This window comes from Fringilla coelebs, assembly GCF_963513975.1.
Source record: "Fringilla coelebs genome assembly, chromosome: 3".
Classification (NCBI taxonomy): domain Eukaryota; kingdom Metazoa; phylum Chordata; class Aves; order Passeriformes; family Fringillidae; genus Fringilla; species Fringilla coelebs.
In genome coordinates this window covers 3,146,248-3,169,607 of record NC_140030.1, presented here as the reverse complement: position 1 = coordinate 3,169,607, position 23,360 = coordinate 3,146,248, and the positions used below count along the sequence as shown (strand labels likewise).

At 42.9% G+C, this 23,360-nt stretch overlaps 1 protein-coding gene across 1 annotated transcript in view; it reads right to left on the bottom strand.

The window, feature by feature from the left end:
* MSRA (methionine sulfoxide reductase A) overlaps positions 1 to 23,360 on the bottom strand; it is a 235,343-nt gene that overhangs the window by 133,066 nt on the left and 78,917 nt on the right. The window contains exon 2 of the mRNA XM_084202547.1: positions 17,984 to 18,052. Coding sequence (XP_084058673.1) covers positions 17,984 to 18,052 — 69 coding nt within the window. The remainder of the gene's footprint in view (positions 1 to 17,983; positions 18,053 to 23,360) is intronic.

Below are 23,360 nucleotides of genomic sequence, written 5' to 3'. Positions count from 1 at the left end.
AGGACTTGGCCCAGATTTTGAATACTATTGATTTTGTTCCCTCTATAAAATCTGGAGAAGGAAATGCTCAGCTGCTTCCACCTGAAATGTTTTGGGGTTTTTTTTAATTTTTTTTTTTGTTGTTGTTTCCTCTCTTCCAGTCCCTCCCCAGCTGGAAGGAATAAATTGAGCCTCAGCAGTTCCATCCCTATAGAATAATGCTCATTCCATACATTTCAGCCAAATGCCGAGTGTGATTGGCATTTTCCTCCTTAAAAAACTGTGGAGAGCAGTTGGTACAGCTGATTGATTGAAGACAGTCCAAGTACTGATATTTCAGAGCATGGAGCCAAAGGGATATTGATGCTCTGCGCTCTGAAATTGTGGCAACCATTAATTCTTAGAACTCCACAGGCTGAGGAGGGGACCTTGGCTTCACTAGGGAAGGTCAGGGTGAGACCTTGGTGAGCACCATTGTGCTCCCTCCCCAAAAAACATGGGCAAGTAGGTGGCAAGGAAGCTGTGATGGGACCCTGCAGATCTCTGGAGGATCTGCTGGGGAGAGTCCACAGGAATCCACGGAGCTGCTCCAAGGGCTGCAGCCCCTCTGCTCTGGAGCCAGGCTGGGAGAGCTGGGGGGGCTCACCTGGAGAGGAGAAGGATCCAGGGGAGAGCTCAGAGCCCCTTCCAGGGCCTAAAGGGGCTCCAGGAGAGCTGGAGAGGGACTGGGGACAAGGGATGGAGGGACAGGACACAGGGAATGGCTTCCCACTGCCAGAGGGCAGGGATGGATGGGATATTGGGAAGGAATTCTTGGCACAGGGTGTCCAGAGAAGCTGTGGCTGCCCCTGGATCCCTGGAAGTGTCCAAGGCTGCACCCTGGACAGTAGAAGGTGTCCCTGCCCATGGCAGAGGTGGAACTGGATGATCTCTAAGGTCCCTTCCCACCTAAACCATTTTGTGAGTCCATGATCTCCATGTTTGGATAATCAGATAAAAATGCCCTGGGAACCCAGGAGAACATCCAGCATACCCAGTTGACAACAGTGGATGTTCACCTGGCTACAATAATTTTTCTTGATTTTATGTAACTCCATAGCACCAATAATGCCATAGCACCAGGTTCCCAAAAGATTCACTTTTGTTTTCTAGAAGGAAATACTTCTGTCAGTCCCTTTGATTCCACTCTGATTAGGGACACAAATCCAAGAGCAAACTGGATCTCAAACCCCTTGGGAAGGGATACAGCTTTGTTGTGCTGTATCCCTCAGATACAGCTTTGTTGAACTCTTTGATACTCTCTGTGCACTTACACAACTCTTACTAAGCGCTTGGAAATCTAAAATGATCAAAGCCATGTCCTCAAAATAAAAATACAGCATGAAACTACCCCGAAGCCTTTGTTCTGAATTTCTTCAAGTTCTTGTCAAGGATCTGGAAAGAATTCCAGAGTCAGATTGAAATGCACTCTCATCTTTTGCACAGCACTGAGACACGTAGGGTGCTTTGGAAGCCATCTGGATCCATATAGGATTAATGTTATCAATCAGGATTTAAAACAAAATTGTACCACTGATACCCTCAGGGGTTTAACATCCAACAGCCCCTGAATATCTGAGCAATCACAGAATATTTGAGAGCACTGGGAAACAATCAGCTAAGAAATGGTTGGGAGGAATAGGGGGAAAAAAAACGGTGAAACAGAACAAGTTGAGCTGAAAGAAATAAGACTGCTGATGACAGATGGCATTAAGAGGATGATCTTCCTCGATGAGCGTTGGCTCTAATGCTCCAACAGGGTTGATAAATATGTTGAACAGCTTGCCTGGGGCAAGTCAAACAAAGCCCTGGGCAAGAAATTTAAAATGCAGTTTGCCTAACAGAGCAACTAAAGAGGAATTTCTTGGCTCACCGTTTTGCCAAGATGTGTTCTGTTCACACTGCATGAATTCCCAAGGAAACTGTTGGGTTTGCTTCTTTTTTCTTTTTTTTTTTTTTTTCCATAGGAGAAGCAGAAGCCTCATGTTCATTCAAATTAACAAATGCCCAGGAAATTGGTTCCTGCCTGTGGCTGCTGACGTTGGACGCGGGCGTGGGCACGTGTTTGTGTACGGATGGATGTTTGGATAAAAGCTGCACAACAGATTATTGCAAAAGGAAAAGCAGATTATCATCAGAGGGAAGGAATATTTTACTGTCAAGAGAAAAACTGCCATGTTTTCAGCATGGGAAATGTGTCAGAAGGATGACTTTGGAAAAAAACCCTTGAAGACAACAGCACTCAAACTGGGAAAAGCAATGGGGAGATACAGAAAACGACTTCAAAATGTGTTTATCAAACCCATCCTAAAGCATGTTACAAGTTATAAATAATACAAACTCAACAGGATTCAAACAAAGCTGAAGCCAATATCCAGAATGTTAATAAGGCGCAAGGCACAGTTGCTCTGAACTTCCCAGGCAGAACACAAGAGGTTTCATATATTCCTATTTCAATGCAATTTTGAGCTTAACCAGCAGAGAGCAGGGACAGACCCAAGTCAGTGAATCCCAGCACTTCCCAGGGTGGCCTTATTCACTGCCTCCATATCCTTTCCCACCCAAAAAGCAGGAATATTTAAACCACTTTTGTCCTGAAAATCCAGAGAGCTGCTTTCTGGTGACTCCACACAATAAAATTCCATCACCAAAATTCTCTGTTGGAAAACTTACATCTAACTCCCAGTTACTGGAAGATACAGCCCAGCCAAAAAAATAATTTCTTGTGACCTGAAAGAACCTGAAAGGTTCTCACCACACACTGGAAGGAGAATATGGAAAAGCAGCAGAGGCCAAACTTTGTGACCTTTGAGAGCTGGCCCAGAATGTCCCTGTGCCTATGACACTTCCCCAAACCTGGCAGAGCCAGGAGAGCAATGGTGCACCTCAACTTCCACCCATGAGCAGCACCTGGACCCTCCAGAAGTTCACTGTGGATCTGAATAATCAGAATCTCAATAATCCACTTTTCAGGAAGAGAAGAAGAACTTGTGACAGTGAAGAAAGCCAAGAGCCTTGTCAGTTCTTCCCTCTCTTTTTCCTTAATCTTGGGAGTTTCTAATCACTGCAAATAATCAAGCCTCACATAAATTATAATATATTAAATATTATTTAAATACTCCACAACTGAGGTATGAGTGGTATCAAAGAAGAACAAACATTTTTGGAAAAATACCAAAGGATCCCAATTACAGGTCTTTGTTAAAAAACTCTTTTTCATGCCTTGCCCATGACTTTCAAAGGACTCAATGATCTGAGAGGTCTTTTCCAACCTTATTGCTTCTCTGATTTTGTGTCTGTTGGGTAAGACAAATACCACTAGATAAAACTCTGTATTTTCAAACTTTGTGCTTCCCATATTTTGCTTGGTTTGTATTTTTCAGTAAAACTTGGGATGAGTCAAGGGAATGGTGATGGCCCCAAGGCTGCCAGAGCTCCAGGAGCGGTTGGACAACGCTCTCAGGCACAGGGTGGGATTGTTGGGGTGTCCTGTGCCAGGTCATGAGTTCAGTCAGTGATCCTGGTGGGCCTCTTCCCACTCAGGATATTTCATGATTCTCTGAAGATCAAGCATGAGAGAATAGAAATCAGAAATGTCTGAAAATAAATAGAGAATTCATCCAAAAAACAGTTCAATGTCTTACTCCTGTTTGGTCTTTGGTCATGGAAACATCATGGACCCCAGAATGGTTTGGGTTGGAAAAGGACCTTAAAGCTGATCTCCTTCCACCCCCCTTCCACTAGGCCAGGCTGAGGTCCAGTCTAGTCCATAGATTAGATCAAGTTTCATTCATGAGAATTCACTAAAATCTGTCTACTTGGCTTTGTATAAATCATCAATCCAATTATATTTAGACAGGTGGAGCACTGGGAGAAACAAGATGAGCAAGAGGCTTTGGGAATTCAGGGCTGAACTCAGGCTCTAGAAGGTTTTCTCTCAGAAGCTGATTTCCAACATCAGTGGTGTTGCTGTTTTCAAACCCACAGCACAGTGTGCTGGGTTCTGGGTACAAACACAGAACAAAAGAGAAACATCCCCAGAAATTGACTTTTTCTATTTACAGGGTCATTGATATTCATACGTTCCATAAACATCAAAGAGAACTGTCACCAACTGTAAAATTCAGGAAGGGGAAACCAATAAACACCTGTTTCCTTTCATGTCTGGGGATTTGGGAATGCAGCTGATTGAATGTTTGTGACTGGGATCAACAAGCAGCATTTTCCATGAACAACTGACTGACACCCAAAGCAATATTGCACCACAAATGGATCTGACCTGCAGGAAAGAAGAGCTATTCACAAAGCAGGGACAATCAGTCCTTAAGTGCAAAGTGTTGGGATTGAAATTGCTTCTGTTTCATGTCTATCCATTAGAGAGTCATCTTGAGGAGTCCTGTAGACACCTGATGTTTCTTGGCCACAAATACGATGCCTGAAATGTCCCAAGGACACAGAAAAAAAGTGTAAAAAATTATGGTCAAAAATCTGATTCCTTCAACTATTTGTTTACCCCTTCTAATTTCTATTACCAAATAAATTATTTGAGCAATGAAAATGTGCTGAATAAAAGCATCAGAAGTTCTTAGCACAGCCCTGAATTGTCTAAAATTGGAATCAAAACTTATCATAGAACGGTTTGGGTGGGAAGGGACCTTGAAGATCATCCTGTTCCACCCCCTGCCATGGGCAGGGACACCTTCCACTGTCCCAGGCTGCTCCAAGCCCCATCCAGCCTCACCTTGGACACTCCCAGGGATCCAGGGGCAGCCACAGCTTCTCTGGGCAGCCTCTGCCAGGGTCTCCTCACCCTCTGCACCCTTGCTAATATCCAATTTAAATCTCTCCCCTGTCAGTTTGCAGCCATTCCCTCTTGTCCTGTTACTCCTGGTCTTATTCCAAAGTCCCTCCCCATCTCTCTTTCAGGTTCTCTTTGGGTACTGGAAGGGGCAAGTAGGTCACACTAGAGCATCTCTTCTCCAGCCTGAACAATCCCAGTCCTCTCAGCCTTTCCCACAGCAGAGCTGCTCCATCCCTCTGATCATCCTGGGGTCTCCTCTGGTCTCTCTCCAGCAGCTCCACATCCCTCTGATGTTGGAGCCCAGGGTTGGAGGCAGCTCTGCAGGTGGGGTCTCACCTGAGGGGGGGCAGAGGGGCAGAATCCCCCCCTCCCCTGAGGTTTCTGGGCTGAGTCATGTCCAGCTCTCACCCCCAGGACCCCCAACTCCTCCTCCCAGGCCTGTTCCATCCCTTCATCCCCAGACTGGATTGATCCCAGGGGCTGACCCAACCCAGATGCAGCACCTTAATCTGAATGAGCGCAGCAGAAAGCTCACATATTCTGTCACTAATCATGCCTCAACCTGACCACCCTCCTCTGTTCTTTCACAAAGAGAACAGGTTCTTAATATATTATGTTTCCAAAGTCTGTTAGGGACAAAAAGAAGCTCTGCTACAATAATGTGGTGAAGAGATTGAGATAGAGCTACACGGTCCTATCATCAAGCTGATTATTTGCTTCATTGCAAAGCATCACATCTTTACTTCAGCCATTGATTTGAGGCTTTCAAATCATTTTGTGATCTTCCTTCACTTCGAGCATTCCAGCGCTTGGCAGAGATTCATTTTAGATCATCCCCGGTCATTTGCCACACTTTAGTGCTCCACTACTCAAGTAGAACTTGATATACACAGAAAATAAGAGATGTCATCAGGGCTGTGTAATCCATTTCATATAAATCCATCTCTGCAATAACACCGAAGCCTTACCCTTGTCTTGTGAAAATCTCTCTAATCTCCCAAGCCACCTCGGGGAGCTTGAGATAGAGAGAAGCAAAACAAAATATATTCTGCTCTTATAAAAGCAAAGAGCCACGTTTTGTTACCAGCAAAATAGGAATCACTTCTAGGGCCTTGCTGCAGAAAATAATAACTTGTTTACAAGGTTTGTTTACTGCAAGGAATAGAAAAATTGACTTTTCTTTCTGCTTTTGTTTCTTATGACTATTGCTGAGTTAAATGAACTGCCATAGCCACATTCAGCAAAAGTAATCTCATATTCCTTATTATATTTGTAGCCTTAGATTTCAAAAAACAACAGAAAGCTGTAGGCACCCTGACAATTATTTAAACCTACAATCTATAATTGCTCAGGAGCAAAAAAATAATTACATTCATACAACAAGCAATTCAACAAGCAGCCCTTTCGTCCTCCTTTCCCCTTAACCCTTTTCCAAACCAATAAATGCCTTCCAAGAGCACCTAGATCATTCAAATGGATCTATTTTGAACCATAGCTGTCCTTAATGGAAATATGGAAGTTCCAAGAGTTATTTTCTCATCTGTTGCAGGGCAATGCAATGATGGTGAGTTTTTACTTGCAAAAGAGAATAACTCTTCCTACCCATCTAAAAAAAAAACCCCAAAATATAATTACTCAAGAAAATACCAGAGTAGATTGTTAGAGAAAAACTAATTTATATCCAGAGGGGCAGACAGAGGCCAAATATTAATGTGGTTAGTCATTTGCCCATGTGTGCAGCACAACCATTCCCAAGAAACCTGGACTGGCAGCATTGGAAATAAAGAACTATAAAAAACTCTGAGGCAGAGTGGCACCGATGACTTGGCAAAGGAATTGCCATCACTCACAGCAAAGTCCATGACCTGCAGCTCTCCAGATCCATGGTTTCCTTGGACATCCCAAAAAAAACCACCCTGTGCCCTCCAGCTGCAGTCAGCCCTGCTGCAATAAACAGCCCCTCTAACCCTGAGCTGGATTTTGGGGAGCCTCTGCCACAAATCCTTGTGGGAATGTGTTTGGATAACTGCAGCTATCCGACCAGGCTTGCAGAACTCCACAGTCGTGGGGAAAGAGCTGTGGTGGCCCAGGATGGAGCTGGATCATTCCATGCTCTGCACCCAGCCCACCTGAGCCCAAGCACATCTCCCATATCCACGCCTGTCGGAATTCAGGACATCCCTCTGGCTGTCCTGGACTGCCATGACCCCTGCCAGGGGGCTCAGAGACCCTGGCACAGAGCCCAAGACGTCTGTGGAGCAAATTACCAACCTTATATGAAGATCTGCAAGCCACAACAGTTTAAGCAGAATGATAGTGAATTTATCACAGGGTGAAAAATAGATTTATGGGGTTTTTAGAATGGGGGTTCAGGGGGCAAGATAGAGGAATCTGGGTGTGTCCAGCCTTTCTCCTTCTTCTTCTTGGCCTCCATCTTCTGCTGTGATGGTGGCACTTTAAATTGGTTTAGAGTAGAAGCTCACTGAGTAGCATAGGTGATAGGTATTGGGAAGTAATTGTAAATATTGTACAGGTAGCTTTTAGTCTAAAAGGATAACACCACCCTGGGGCAGGCAGAGTGCCTCTGTCTTGCTGAGTGGACCTCAGCTGGACAAGTGAAAGAATTTATAGATAAGGTACAATAAACAACCTTGAGACTGAGAACTGAAGAGTTCTGACTCCTTCTTCAAGCACCAGGCTGGGAAAAGAAACTTTCTCACTCATCTGGGGGTCACTCTGACCAGCTAGAGAGCCCGAGACACACCAAGCCACAGACACATCCACAATGAGCTGTTGTCTCATTTACAGCATCACTGTGCAATCAGTCACTTCATCTCCTTTGAAATTTTGGGGATTTTTATGGACATACAGCTTCAAGGCAGGTCAGGGACGATTATTGGAATGCTTTAGCAAGTTTGTAAAATTTGTCCAACAGAAAAAGATTCACAAATATCTTTAAATCATTATTTCTCATGACTAATCACAGAATGAAAGGATGGGTTTGGGTTGGAGGGGACCTTAGGGATCATCCAGTCCCACCCCCTGCCATGGACAGGGACACTTTCCACTACCTCAGGTTGCTCCAAGCCCCATCCAAGTGGCCTTGGACACTCCCAGGGGTCAAGGAGCAGCCACAGCTTCTCTGGGAAACCTGTGCCAGGGCCTCACCACCCTCACAGCCAGGAATTCCTTCCCAAAATCCCATCTTAATCTACCCCCTAGCAGTGGGAAGCCATTCCCTGTGTCCTGTCCCTCCATCCCTTGTCCCCAGTCCCTCTCCAGCTCTCCTGGAGCCCCTTTAAGCCCTGCAAGGGGCTCTGAGCTCTCCCTTGAGCCTTCTTTTTCCAGGCTGCCCAAGTTATCCAGGATACCCAGGATGAATTACTCCCAGAGTCACACAGAGGACTCCAGCAAACTACACAAGAGGGACCCTGTGAGTGACCAAAAGTCCTTCTACATCTAAAAAACATGCCCAGATCTTTAATGCAGTAAAATGATCTTGGGTTTATTGGTCTCCAGATAGCAAAGCAAATTAAAATCTCTTTATCCACGCCAGGGATAAACCCCATCCCATTGGGTGAGTCTGAGTGTCACCATTCTAACACTTAAACCCCTGCACTTGTCCTCTCTTGGATTGTCATGAAAATCCCAGAGTCACCCAAGTGAATCCCATCCTGCTGTGCAGCTGGATATTGGAGTTAGGGATTGTCTGGAGCCTTGGGATGTCCTCAGCCGGTGTAAATTCAGAGACTGAGGGCACATGAGGGACAGACACAGTGACAACAACATTCCTTACCACACTTTCCACCCCAGAAGAGTCAAAAAAAAGCTGGATGACCATTAGACAAACAAGGCTCCATGTCACCCCTTTGGACACCAGGAGGACACCCTGCCCTCTCTCCATCCCTGTCTGTAGATGCCATCCCAAATTCCAAACACATTCCAGCATTCCACCCCAGCTCCACCCCTCGACTCGAGCACGTGTCTGCTTCTGCATAATTCATTACATGACTCTCAACGATTTTCAGTCAAGGTTCAAGCAGGAATATGTCACACCAGGATTAGATTATTTATGAGCATAATGTTGGATTTAAGCCAATGACACACCAATAAATTTTATCTCCAAGCCTGACATATCTCATGCTGTTTTCCCTGGCTCACAAACAAATAACTACGCCTGTCTCAGAATTACTCGCATTCAACTTAAATCAGATTTTTTTTTTTTTTGTGGTTAGCTCCTATCTTGCTTGAAAAACTGATCATGTTGTTTCTTTCTTTCAGGGGCTGAAGTGTGGTTTTGCCTTCATTTCCCAAGTGTGTCCTGCACAGAGAACAAAGTCAGGTATTCCAGAAAAAAAATCTGGAATGAGGCGCTGTTTGAGCCTCTTAAAAGATGAAGTTTTTACTCTTTTCTAAAGACAAAAGACTTGTGTCACCTAGGAAGAGCAGAGCCTGTACCAACCAGTATTAACTGCCTAATTTAATCAGTATTAGCTGAGCACTACCCAAAATAAAAGAATAAATAATGTTTAATATATAATACATAAATACACATTATATATATGTTTAATACATATATATATGTTTAATACAAAAGTCTACATCATATATAAATGTTTACTAATATAAATATTGTTACATAAATATGTACTGGGACATAAAGGATTCTCTGAGCAATTCTAGGAGCAATTCTTCCCATCCAACCTCCTGCAGACTTGGAACAACTGCACTTAAATCTCCACTATTTGTGTTCACATGTGACAAAAGGTGCCCCAGCTCCCACGACAGTCACTGGAGATGCAGCTCCAATGGAATAAAATGACCATTAAGGCCCCTTCCAACCCAAACTATTCTGGAATTCTGGGATTCTATTCCAATTGAGCCCTCCACATTTCAGGAGTATTTCTGAGTCAGTATTTTAAAAGTTGGTGAAGGTTTTTGTATCTTTCATCTATCTAATGATATATTTTTTCAATAACTTCATCAGATGCGAGAAAAACTCCTGAAAATCAAGAAAATCATTCTAAATTCACCCAAACTCAATAACCCAAGAGTAAGTAATACATATTTTTTAATATAGAACCCTCTTTGCTCAGTCTCACATGCCCAGATCTAAAATTTCCAGGCTGTGCCAGCAGCCTTGTGAAGATAAATCCATTAGGATCTGCTGACAACACTTTGTGGATGTCACAATATATCTCAAATTATCAAAACAGCACCATTTCCCCCCTCCAAAAACCCTCTTATATATACTTTTTCGTGGCTGAACAGAATAAATCATCAGCACTCCACGTGTTTTATTCCATGTCACCACTCTCTTGTGCTTTATTAGCAGGAATCCAAGGATAAATCTGATGGTAAATGTGCCCATCCCATCACATAAACAAACACACACACAAATATATCCCCTGCAAAGCAGCATCAATCTGATCAGGGCAGCCTCCAGTCATTAACAGGATAATTTACTTCTATTTCCAACTTAAAACCAACTCAGAATGATGCCAAGCATATGATCCTCCTGCTCATTGATATACTCCTATTTATCACAGGCAAGGAATTACTTCTCTGCAAGGCTTTTGCAATTGCTCAAGGTGCTCATGCTGCCTTTTTTGCATGGGAAATAAAACAATTTTTTTTAAATTAAAACCCTAAATAAATAAAATATTACTAAATTTTAAAAAATAATATTTAAATAAATAAGAAAATAATGATCTTCTTCAAGAATATTCCTGCTGTTGGAGATCACTGAGCCCTATCCCAGAAGTCATGGCAATTAACTGTGTCTCTTCTAGTCTTTTCTGTGGCAATACCCCAGAATTAAAAGGTTGTTTTAAGGTGAATGATGCTGATTAAAAAGCTTCAGTCTGACTTTTAAAAACCCCCAGATCTTCCCTAATGTGCAATAGCCACTCCAAGCAGAAATCCACACAAAGCTGAATTCTTCATTACCTCAAGAAACCTAAATTAACATAAAAAACTCCCTGATGGAGGAGCACAGAGATTGTGTTTGAAGGCCACATTGCTTTAGTTTTCTGAAGGAAAAAGAGATGTGGCTCCTTTGAAAGCAAAGGATGTTCAGAAGGGTTGTGTTCATCAAGGACATCTTTCACTTTGTGATAGGGATATTTTATTGTCCCTTATTAGTGTTTATAAATGTCAGGAAATGTCTTTGGTGAGGACTGAGCAGAGCTGTAGCATTTTCTTTTTATCAGTGCTTTGCCCATTTACACTCCCACAGAGCTGATGCACAATTCCATCAAATCAGAGCAGCAGCATTTAAAGCACAATGCCCAGGATATTCCACAGGACAAGAGAAACTGAGCATTGAGATTTTTATTTTAAAAGGTCCCAGAGTTAAGGTTTTTTTCTGTGTTTATCACTTTATTTTACAACAGGTTTCGGGGTAAATTTTCAGTTCAGGGCTTTTCTGCTTAGGCTTTAAAATCTAAACAGAGAACATTCCCTGGCAATTACTTAAAAAAAAAAAAAAACAAACAAGAGGTTTGACCAGCAAGCGAAAGCATCTCACTTCAGGCAAGGTTGTGAGGAAGAAGGTGATCTGAGGAGAAGGATTTGGGGATGAAGGTGAAGGAAAAGCTGGACACGCCCTGGCCATGAGTTCTTGGAGCCCAGAACCCCCCATGCCCTGGGCTGATCCCCCAGAATGGGCAGCAGGGGAGGGGGAGATTCTGCCCCTCTGCCCCACTCAGGTGAGACCCCACCTGCAGAGCTGCCTCAACACCTGGGGCCAACAGCAGAAGGATGTGGAGCTGCTGGAGAGAGACCAGAGGAATCCACAGAGATGTTCCAAGGGCTGGAGCCCCTCTGCTCTGGAGCCAGGCTGGGAGAGCTGGGGGTGCTCACCTGGAGAAGAGAAGGATCCAGGGAGAGCTCAGAGCCCCTTCCAGGGCATAAAGGGGCTCCAGGAGAGCTGGAAAGGGACTGGGGACAAGGGATGGAGGGGCAGGACACAGGGAATGGCTTCCCACTGCCAGAGGGCAGGGATGGATGGGATAGTGGGAAGGAATTGTTGGCTGGGAGGGGGCCCTGCCACAGGGTGCCCAGAGAAGCTGTGGCTGCCTCTGGATCCCTGGAAGTGTTCAAAGCCAGGCTGGATGGGGCTTGGAGGAACCTGGGACAGTGGAAGGTGTCCCTGCCTTTGTCAGGGGGTGGCCCTGGATGATCTCTAAGGTCCTCTCCCACGCAAACCATTCCATGTTTAGGCAGTGGCTGCAATAATGATGAACCAGGGCCACACAGCAGGGGTTGGAAACTGGGCTGAGTTTCAGACCTCGCAAAGAGGCAACCAAAAAACAAAATTAGTGTCTGGAAGAGAGGAAAAAGGTAAATGGGAACTACAGGGTAGATTTCTTTAATAAACACACTGGAAAGGTAAGAATGGGTCCACAGTTTGGTCTAAGGACAGAGCAGTCTCCCTTTAGGCCATTCCCTTTTGTTATGCCCTGATTTCCCAGGCTTTTTCTCTCATTCCAGAGCTGCAGAAATGCTGTGTCCATTTACCCATCACTATAAAACAGGAAAAAAAAAACAGGACAGCATTAATGCCTCAGAACTCTGCAAAGCCATCCAATTAATACACTTCCTTCTCTTTTCCACAGGCTGGAAGAGAATTAACATGAGAGAAATCAACCCCTTCTGCAGTACATTCCCTCTGGCTCTCAATTCTTCCACAACGTGATCCTTGCACCATGTGATGATATTGCTGTGGATGTTTCTCCTCCATTTGGGTCAGAGCAAACACTCCTGTTTCAACATCATCAAGTCTTACATCTTCTTCAGACAGAGATAAAACGTGTTCTGATGTGCAGCATTGTTTTAAGTTTTCTTCTTTATCTTTGAGAAAAATTGCTTGTTCTATTTTTACTGTCCACAGGAAAAAAAAAAAAAAAGAAAGAGAAAGAAAGAAAAGAAAGAAAGAAAGAAAGGTGTTTCTCTTGGGGGCCAAACTTTGTTCCCTGTGATTTTCTTTTCCTTGTAAAAATAGTCATTGAAAATAGTCCTAGCTGGACCAAAAGACTTCCTAACACTGGTCCTCCTCTGACACAGCCACCAGCAGCTGTTCCAGGGGAGACAAAAGGAAACCCACTATGGATTTATCTGTTCTTGAACCCATCACCCCTCTTCCAAGGGAAATCTTTTTCTTTTAGTTGAGAAGTTGCCCTAATGAGGCCTTTATCCACAGAAACAGAATGGTTTGGGTTGGAGGGGCATTAAAGCTCAACCTGTTTCACTCCTTGTCATGGGCAGGGATAAATTCCACTACCCCAGGTTGCTCCAAGCCCCGTCCTGTCACTGTCACATTTTCTGAAAAACTCCTTCGCCAGGATTTCTTCTCCTGGGAAGGCCTCAGAGAAAAATGAAAACAATAATTATCTGATTGCTTCTCCTGTGTTTTGCTGCTTTGGAATGTGGTTGGAGATTGTTTATGAAACAGGTTGTTGTTTGATTGGTTTCAGGTGAATTGTTTTTATTTAATGACCAATCACAGGCTGTGTCAGGACTCTGAGGAGTCAGTCATGAGTTTTTAGTCAGTATCTTGTTAAACCTCTGTAAGTATCCTTCCTCTATTCTTTAGTATCGTTTTAGTATGGTATTCTTTAATACAATATCATATCATAAAATAATAAATTAGCCTTCTAAGAACATGGAGCCAGATTCTCAATTCCTCCTTCATCCTGGGGACCCAGCAAATACCACACTGTCCAACCTTTATGGGAAGGAGTCAAAGCCCCCAGGAGCAGGGGGTGTTGGGGGAGCTCAGTTTTCCAAGGGTCCCAAGGAACAGGCTGAGACCTCGCTGGACAATCCTGGTGGACCCTGGTTGAATTTTTAAATAACCTTTGGAAGCAGTGGGAATGCAATTGTGACAGGACACAATAATTTACAATAACTCGGGGAAAAAACACAACAATAATCCATAACAATTCCATAATCCGTGGAATTACTAGAATGTGCTGCTGTCTAATAAGTGCAGAGCAGAAGGTGACCAGGCTTGGATCCGTCTGCCAGCTCCAAAATATCCATAATTAGACCTTATCAGTTCCTTAACATCCCATTTCTGCCTGCACTTTATTTACATGAAGAAACCAATTATCCCATTACAAGCCAGTCTATGTCAAGCAAATACAGCTCAATGTGCTCCTACATTTCAAAAGTGTTGTAATTACAAATCTGAGCTATTGCCAGATTTCACTGGAGGTAAATAAGAGCCCTTCTATGTACACACCATATGCATGATGCTTCCTCTTGGAGAAATCAGGTGACATAGAAATCTTAGGGAATACAGAGGTGTTCTGGGATAAACTGGAGTCTTGCAGCAGCAGCTGATAAGGAAAAGGAGTGCTTAAAATCCAACAGAAACCTGATCAGAAATATCTCTGAGCATAATTTTCCTGCCCATGGCAGGGGGTTGCAATGAGATCTTTAAGATCCCTTCCAGCCCAAACCATTCCCTGGTGTTATGATAATGCAAAAGTGCATTTCAATGTGTTTAAAATATGCAAGAGTTACAATGGTGCTGAGAAAAAGACTAATTTCTTGAAGTTGTAAATGTTCTGCAGCTCTCAGGCATTTGGGAGTTTTTTACTCCTGGTAAGTTGAATTTAGACCTTAAACTGCTTATTTTCAAAATATTATCACCCCCCCTATATTAATTTGGATTTTGAGTTTTGATTAGGTTTGGGGTCAAAATCAGTCCCTTAAGATAAAGTACTTTTAACTGAATATATCCATGGCCACAAAACTTCCAAGAAAACTTTCTGGACAGGCATTCATTGAAGGGCTTCTGCTTTATCATTCATAACACAAACATGCAACATTGAGTTCCACTTGTTCCATGGAAACACAGAACCTCAGAATGGTTTGGGTTGGAAGGAGACCACCCAATTCCAGCCCCTGCCACTGTCTCAGGTAGCTCCAAGCCCCACCCAGCCTGGTCTTGAACACCTCCAGGGATGGGGAGTCCTCAGCTTCTCTGGGGAACAGTCACAGAATTTGGGAATAGGCTGCAGGGAATTTCTGACACAGCATTCCAGTGTCTGCAGTCAGGCTGTGCCTTTGCACATCATGTTCCCTTAGTGCTTTAATCTTAGCTGGGACCTGGATTACGAGGTCACAGGATGGGGAGCATTAAAAGATTTCCATTAAAGAATCCACCCTCACCCTTGAAATGTGGCTTTTTTTCCCTGCTGTAGAAACAAGGACACATTTCTTTATCCTAATGAACAATAGGTGCACCTCCAGCAGCTGGGTGATGCTGAACAGACAACAGGAGATATCAAGATAATTTAAATAATCATTTGAAATCAGTGAGGTTCTGCTGTAGATGGGAAAGCTGCAGGAACAATGCCCTGAGTACATTCACCCTGTCCCTTGATCCAAACAAGCAGTCACACCATCAAATGAATAATGCACCATTAGGAAGAGCATCTTGAGGAGGTTTTGCAGGAGAGGGAGCTGTGGAATGAAATCCAGCTGTGTTTTGCAGCAGGTGGAAGGCTCAGTGTTTACAACCCTGCATTATATTTTATTCTGCAGGTTTATTGGTGCATCTAAAACTATCCAAGCAAGAGGAAAATTCACTGCAAATTGGCTGTCACTACACAACCCCACTTTTTGGGTTTTGCAGATCTTTTTAAGCAATCACAGGATGGGTCAGGTTGGAAGGGAGCACAGTGGGGTCATCTGGTCCAACTCCCTGCTCCAGCAGGGTCATCCCAGAGCACAGGGCACAGGATTGTGTCCAGATGGGTCTGGAATAATCCCAGTGAGGGAGACTGGAATAACCCCAGTGAGGGAGACTGGAATCATCCCAGTGAGGGAGACTGGAATAACCCCAGTGAGGGTCAATCCACACCCTCTCTAGGCAGGAAGAAGGATCTCTTCTAACTACTGCTCTTCCTTGTGAATCCCAAGGATTAAAGGATCTTTCTGGAAGAGGGGTGTGAAAATCCTCTCTTGGTGAGGTGGAGTCAGAAATTCAACTGGTTCAGGCTCTCTCCTGAGTTTACAGAGTCCCAAAATACAAAGAACTTGCTGTTAATTGGATCACACATGGATAGGATGAGTAATAATCCCAGGAGAGGAATTCCTAACTGATCGTTTTCATCTTCTAGTGCTTGTTTTAGAATCAGAGAATCCTGGAATGGTTTCATTTGGAAGGGACCTTAATGCTCATCCAGTTCTATGGGCAAGGACACCTCCCACTACTCCAGGCTGCTCCAAGCCCCATCCCCACCCTGGACTTTTATTCCCATTCACAGGGGTTGGAGGGAGGAAAATGACCTGCAGCTCCCTTTTCCCATCCCACCCCCCAAAGCAGGATGGCAACAAATGCCAGAGTTGTGTTTGTGCACAATTCCAGTGCAGGTCTAAAAGCAAAAATCAGGATGTGGAGATTTTCTGTTTCTTCACAGCACAGATGGAACCAGCCTGAGCTTTCACCACTTAAACGCAACACTTGCAATCACAGCCTAGTGGAAAATCTAGGGCAATTGAAAAACAATGGAAGTTCCCAGCCTTGATGGGAATGTTCCTCAGAAATGTTTAAAACTGTGCTGTTTAATAATATTTTGCATTTTTCCAATTAAATTCTGTTGCTTTCTGTGATTCTTTACAAATTGTGTACAGCAATAGAACCAACACCCATCACCAACACTGGAAATCTGATCATGACACAGAAAATTTTAAAAAACCCAAAAGGAGCTTATTTTTTAAAAAAATATCTAAACACCACAGACTGCATCAGTACCAGACTGCAACAGAATCCTCTGACCCTTGCTGCTGCAAGGAATTCAAAGAAGAATCTCTGAATCCATCTCAGCCTTGGAGCTTAAAAGGTTAAAATCATTTTCCTTTTGCTCCAAAAGAAAATTATGAAACAATCACTCATTCCAGCACTCCAATAATTTGTTTATGTTCCCAAAATCCACAGAGAAGGAGACACTGACAGAAAGGCAACACTGGATTGGAGGAACTCTGAAGAGAAGTTGAATAAATCATGTTTGAAACTGAAGGGTGACACCCACAAACCATTTCTCCTCTTCATCCATGAAACTACACCAACATTAATTCCACAGGAAAGATGACACTCACCAAGATTTTTTTGCCATCATCAATTTAAAAGATCCTTTTTGGAGTATTATATTAATGTGTATCAAGGAGTGATTTAATATTTACTTCAGCATCACAGACAGAGAAATATTTAATAGAATATAATACATTTCCTAAGGCATTTGGACCATCCTGCACATGTTAGTAGAGAAATATATCCTTTGTAAACAACTCAGTTGTATCAAAATAGCATCAGGAAATTTTTCATTCTCTGTAGCAATTAATTTTAATAATAATTGCCATCGAAATCCACATTTTTCTTCCCAGTAAATCCCAAAGGCTTGCCTTAAGGACTAACATCAGCACATCCCAAAAAGAGAGCTCTGACAATTCCCAGGTTTGGGTAAAGTCCAGATCTTGGTTGGAAAAGGGTGATTTTGATCCATTTTAGGATGTTTATTACTTCCAGAAGTAATTCATTTCTCAGAGAAACACATTTTCAAGTCTTCAAAACGGGCTCAAAGAATGACATTTTCATAGAAAAGAGACAGATAAAGAGAAATTAAACTTCTCTTTTTCCAGCTGGCCCCTCCTCCAGCTCTGATGGCTCCTGACAGGAATTCCACAGGAATTCACAAGGTCAGGCAGAAACCAGCAGGTTTGGTTTGGGGCATGTAAAAGGTAACAACCCTCCAAGTCCAGGAGATCCCAAACAGCTGGAGTTCCTTGCATGGTTCAAAGTGTGGAGAATCATGGATCATCTTCAGAATTTTGTTTAAACTAATGAATGATCTTAGGCAAATTATCATACATAAAAAAGCTGTTGCTTTGGAATTTTTAGGGAAGAAATGACAGGATTTACATTTTCTGTTTGTATAACTAAGAAAAACCATTTTTATTGTATTTCTTTATATGAAAATGACATAAATGAAATCTTCAAAATGCCCAGTGGCTTTAGCTGGTGTCAGTGATTGGAAAATAGCAGGAGCAGCCCAGGTTCTGAAACCCAAAGGAGTCAGGCTGAAATGAAGAGATTTGGAATGCAGCAACATCACAGACTTTTGAGCTTTTATTTTCAAACTGATGCCTTACCAAACAGAGCCATCTGTGTTCCCTCTGGGAAAGGTTCAACCATTCTGTTCCCATTGACATGATGTTTATCTAGAAGGAAAAAAAAAAAAAAAGAAGTTAAAATGTGATAGAGTATTTGCTTTGCATAAAATCAATTGTTTATTTCTCGTGGATCCATTGACATCTGAACAATTCCCATGGCCAGGGACAACTTCCACCATCCCAGGTTGATCCAAGCCCATCCAGCCTGGCCTTGGACACTTCCAGAGATCCAGGGGCAGCCACAGCTTCTCTGGAAAACCGGTGTCAGGGCCTCACCACCATCACAGGGAACAATTCCTTCCCAATATCCCATCCAACCCTGCCCTCTTGTAGTTCAAAACCCTTTCACTGCCATCCCCACAGGCATTTTTTGCTGCTAAGGCACATTTTAAACAACGGCGGCAAGAAATGCAACTGCCTGAATCCAAAATACAATTTTCTGTTCACAAAATATTTCCCAGGGAGAAAATCAAGATGTTTTCTCAATGCATGCACTATTTTAATTCCTTTAGCCCTGGTGCTGGTGAGGAATAAACCAGGTCAGATAAGGAATGTGGGCTCACTTGTGAATTCTCTGGAAACAATATTTCTCATTAGCAGGGAGGCACATTCCTAATCCCAGCTGGCATCCAACCTTTACCAACAGCCAGAGAGAAGGGAAAATCAGGGTTATCTACAAGTGGAGCAAGAGGTGCCACGAGTCAATTGGTGGCATTTAAGAAAATTGATTGTCCTGTGCCTCAGGAGAGAAGCTTTGGGAAGAAAATTGTTGGGAAGCTCCAGAGTGGGAGCAACATGACCAAGGTTTCAACCTCGTTAGCTGTAGCTGCTATTCCCAACATGATCTACAGCCACGGGAGAGGAGTGAACAGTCAGAAAAATTACAGAACATCTTGTAAGATCAAATAAACTAACCCTGCCCTCGCCCTGATAGCTGCCTTCATTTACAGAGTGAGTGACATCCATGATGTATGAAGCAGTTATCATTTCAAATGGCCAGGCTTTCAATATATTAAAATTAAAATTAAACTTTCAGAGGTGAGACGGGCTTGAATGAAAGTAATATTTTCAGAGTTCCCAAGTTGTCTCCCAATGTCTTCATACTTTAATTTCTAAGATCTCAGCCAGATAAAATGATTCATTTTCTTGTCATTCATACTTTGGCTCACTATTTTTTCCAGTATTTCCTGCACAGATGCATTAAATAGTAAAAACTAAACCAAAAAAAAAATCCCAAATTTAAAAGGACCTTAACAAAATATGCATTCAAGCTTAGGAAGAAAGTAACAACACCTAAATAGCAATGTATAAGTTACAACAACTCTCCCCAAGGAGAACTAAAGAATGTGCCAGTTTGGGGCTTTTTACTGAACAGTTTTCCATATGAAAATATTTTAATTCTCACCTACAAATTGGATTAACTAACTCCAGAAAATCAGGAATAGTTTGGCCCCACGGAATTGGAAAAAAAACAGGACTATCCCTGTAGCTTGCCAACAGAAAGAATAAATGACTTTTCCAAGCTCATTGTCATTCCAGAGACAAGGGGTTGCAGTAAGTAGGATAAAACCTGGTGTTACAGAGCCATGGAGAGATTTCCAATGAGCACTAGACTGGCTGTGAGTTCACTGCAGCTTCCTGGGGCTGGAAACAGCACATTCCACAGAAATACTGTCAATTTATGGAGGCAATTCATTAATGGGTGCAAAAAAGCTGAATTAGAAGGACATGGATCATCAAATCCCAGAATGGTTTTGTTGGGAAGGGACCTGAAAGTTCATCCAGTCCCATCTCCTGCCACGGGCAGGGCACCTTCCACTACCCCAGGCTACTCCAAGCCATATCCAAGCTGGCCTGGAACACTTCCAGGGATGTCTCTAGATCACTTTTTTTAAATCTCCTTGATCCTCAGAGTTCCCAAGTAAAGTTAAGGAATAGATTCTTACTTTTATTTCATTGATATTCACACAGTCTGAATTCTCATAAGCATAAATTCATGAGCAACAACTTCTCAAAACTTCCAAATGCCATTAACTGCCAAAACTCTAAATTTTCCAAGCTAAGACTGAGAGATTCCTGTGACACACTGTGCTACCTGATGAAAAGAACCAGTAGGAGCTGAAAGCAACACAGATCCTGGAGATCTGACATTCAGCTTCAGCTTCAGGCAAAGTCTGCTTCAGACAGGTGCAGTGTCTGCCCTGTGCTCCTCAGAATCTCTTGATTTTAACAGAAATAATCCTTCACAGATCCAAAATACATGGAAAGATAATTAAAAGTTGCTAAACAGATCCTCAGTATTTCTTAGGCATTACTCAGTTTTTGCACCTCTCAAGAGATAATTTCTAACGTGGTCCTACAACAGCCCTTGGCTAAAGAGTCACTGACTGCAGGTGAAGTTCTGTCCACACATGGATTACCACAGAATCATGGAATGGTTTGGAAAGGAACCTTAAAGACCATCTAAGCATCTAAAAAATCCAACCCCTTCCCATGGGCAGGGATGCCTCCCACTGTCCCAGGCTGCTCCAAGCCCTGTCCAGCCTGGCCTTGGATAAATCCAGGGATCCAGGGGCAGCCACAGCTGCTCTGGGCACCCTGTGCCAGGGTCTCACCACCCTCACAGCTGAGAATTCCTTCCCAATATCCCACCCATCCCTGCCCTCTGGCAGTGGGAAGCCATTCCCTGTGTCCTGTCCCTCCATCCCTTGTCCCCAGTCCCTCTCCAGCTCTCCTGGAGCCCCTTTAGGCTCTGGAAGGGGCTCTGAGCTCTCCCTGGATCCTTCTCCTCTCCAGGTGAGCACCCCCAGCTCTCCCAGCCTGGCTCCAGAGCAGAGGGGCTCCAGCCCTTGGAGCATCTCTGTGGCCTCCTCTGGACTTGTTCCAGCAGCTCCACATCCTCCTGCTGTTGGATCCCAGGTGTGGAGGCAGCTCTGCAGGTGGAGTCTCATGAGGCCAAGCAGAACCACCTCCCTCCCCACTGCCCTCACCACGAGTCTGTACCACTAAACCACTCAAACAGAAAACTTCTTATCTACAAACTATCCAAAAGTTAATTAGCCCAGCTGAAATCATGTTTGATCCTATCCCAGCAATTTATCAGCATGGACAATCGAGTTCCAATGCCCAGACCTGTTCTCTGGCACATATTAATTTGTTAGGATGCATTTTATTTATCCTCCCTGTTCCATGGGTTGATGGTATCACACCCATGATAGATAAATCTAACAATGAAACATGTTCAAATGGGAAAGTTCTGGAAAAAAATATTTCCTTTCAAACTAGCCTGACTTAGGTTCTACAAGCCCAGGGAAATTTAAAGAACTCAGGGTTAAGATACCCCCAGTCATTTAATGAACACCACTTCTCTTTTTGTGGACCCAAATGAAGATGCTTAAAAAAGGTTTGGCTTTCAGAGAATGCTTATCCAGCAGTGAATGAAAATCAAGAATTTTCTGGTCTCAAAATATTCAATCTCTAGCAATCACAGCAAAGATTTGAGAACATTTAAATTCTATTAACAAGAGATTCATATGTTCTTCATATTTGTCTTTTGATTTTTTTTAAGCCATTAGGGAATATTTAGATTACATATCCAAACTTGTTTCATCAGAGCAGCCAGAAAGTTATTATTTTTAAATGAAAACTGAGATTCTCGCATAATCAAATTAATCCAGGAGTAGGGGTCATATTTATACGCAAGGACTGTTAATTTTCCATGGTAAGTACAGCCAGGAATTGAATTGAAAATAGCTGATTAACCAATTACCAGGAGCCTCCTCCATCTCCTAAAGCACAGTCACAATGGGAACGGGGGGAAAGAGGAGGAAAAGGGAAAAGCAGGGATGGGAACATCCCAAAGAAATCAGCTGCTACTTGAAGGACTGATTTCCCCTTTCTTTTTTACCTTTCCTTACATTTTTCTTACATTTCCCATCACACCACCATGGTGGAGGATTTGGGCTACTGAGGGGTTGGGAATCTGGGAGAAAAAACAAATGAGGGAACATAAGAATTTTCTTAAGCAGTTATAAAAGGATCTCACATGTTATTATTTCCAAAAATGGAACTTAAGGCATAAGATGACTTCATTATATTTTGTTCACTTGCTTTAGAAAATAGGGATCTGACCTTGGTTTGTCCTTGTGCCTGAGTAAATGAACTGATTCAAGAAACTTCTGGGCTCCAGAATTTCTGTTCACTTTTCACTTGTGAAAGTCAGAACTGGCCAGCACTTTATAAAACAGGTCATTCATTTATAGGCTTAAATACCTTCAAGCCTGATTTTTTAAACCTAAGGACTTTTATTTATTTTTTCACTATTTCCTAACCCATGAGATATCTCCTTAAAGAAATGGTTTAGTTCTCTAAAAAAGGACCTGATGTGTGTGCCAAGAGAAGTCACACATCTCATGTACCAAATCATGCCAAAAATGAGGGCTTGGCAAATTGTGCAAGAATGGGATTGTTCCAAATCCTCACTAATTCAAACAGAAAGTGAAATCATTCACTTTATTTCTATCCAGCCCTTCTTCCAAGTTCTCCTGGACACCAGAAAATGCTTTTGGGATGGTCTGTAAAGGACAGAGGGAAAGTCTGGCTGTTAAAAAGAAAGATTGCAGGAAGTGCTCCTGAAGGAATAGGAATTACCTGCTAAATGCCCCCTTTTCCAATCTAAACTAAGACACCCCCCCCCCAATCTTATCTTGTTCCTGAAGGTGGAATTCGGATTTCAAATTCTAGGATTTCAAAAACTACAAAAAATGGGGAGAAAAAAAGCAGGAAATAAGAGATTTACTGGGGCTCTTGGAGGACTAAAGAGAGGCACACAAGGAAGAGGGCTGCTCGCCTCGAGTGGGATGAGATTTTTGATTTATGGCAGAATTTCATCCATAAATCCTTCCTAGCTGGTGATGAAACAGAAGCTCTTCTTTCTTTTCAGGTCTAGTTCAACAAGCAGAACTGTCAGTTCTAAAGGCTCCTGTGCAATAAGAAAACCTCCTGTCATCTCAGATGAACTCTCAAGTGTTACAGTTCAAATCCCTTTGTCTCCCAAAGGATATTTTCAGCACAGAGACATCGATTCCCCAATCCTGGTCATTTATGTCTCCACCTCTGATGAGCCATTTGGATCCTCAGCACTGGCAGAGAGGGTGAACAGGATGTGCTGGGTTTCTTTCACCTCTCACTTCTCCAGTTCCATCCTCCATCAGGAGAGAGCTGCTGTCAGCTCATGACCAATTAAAAGGAGAGGTGGCCATGTCACAGCAATTCAACAATTTGAATGTTGAATTATTTGAATTATTGGACCCACAACTCTTTGTAGTATTGTGGTGCTGTCCTCACATGAGGAATC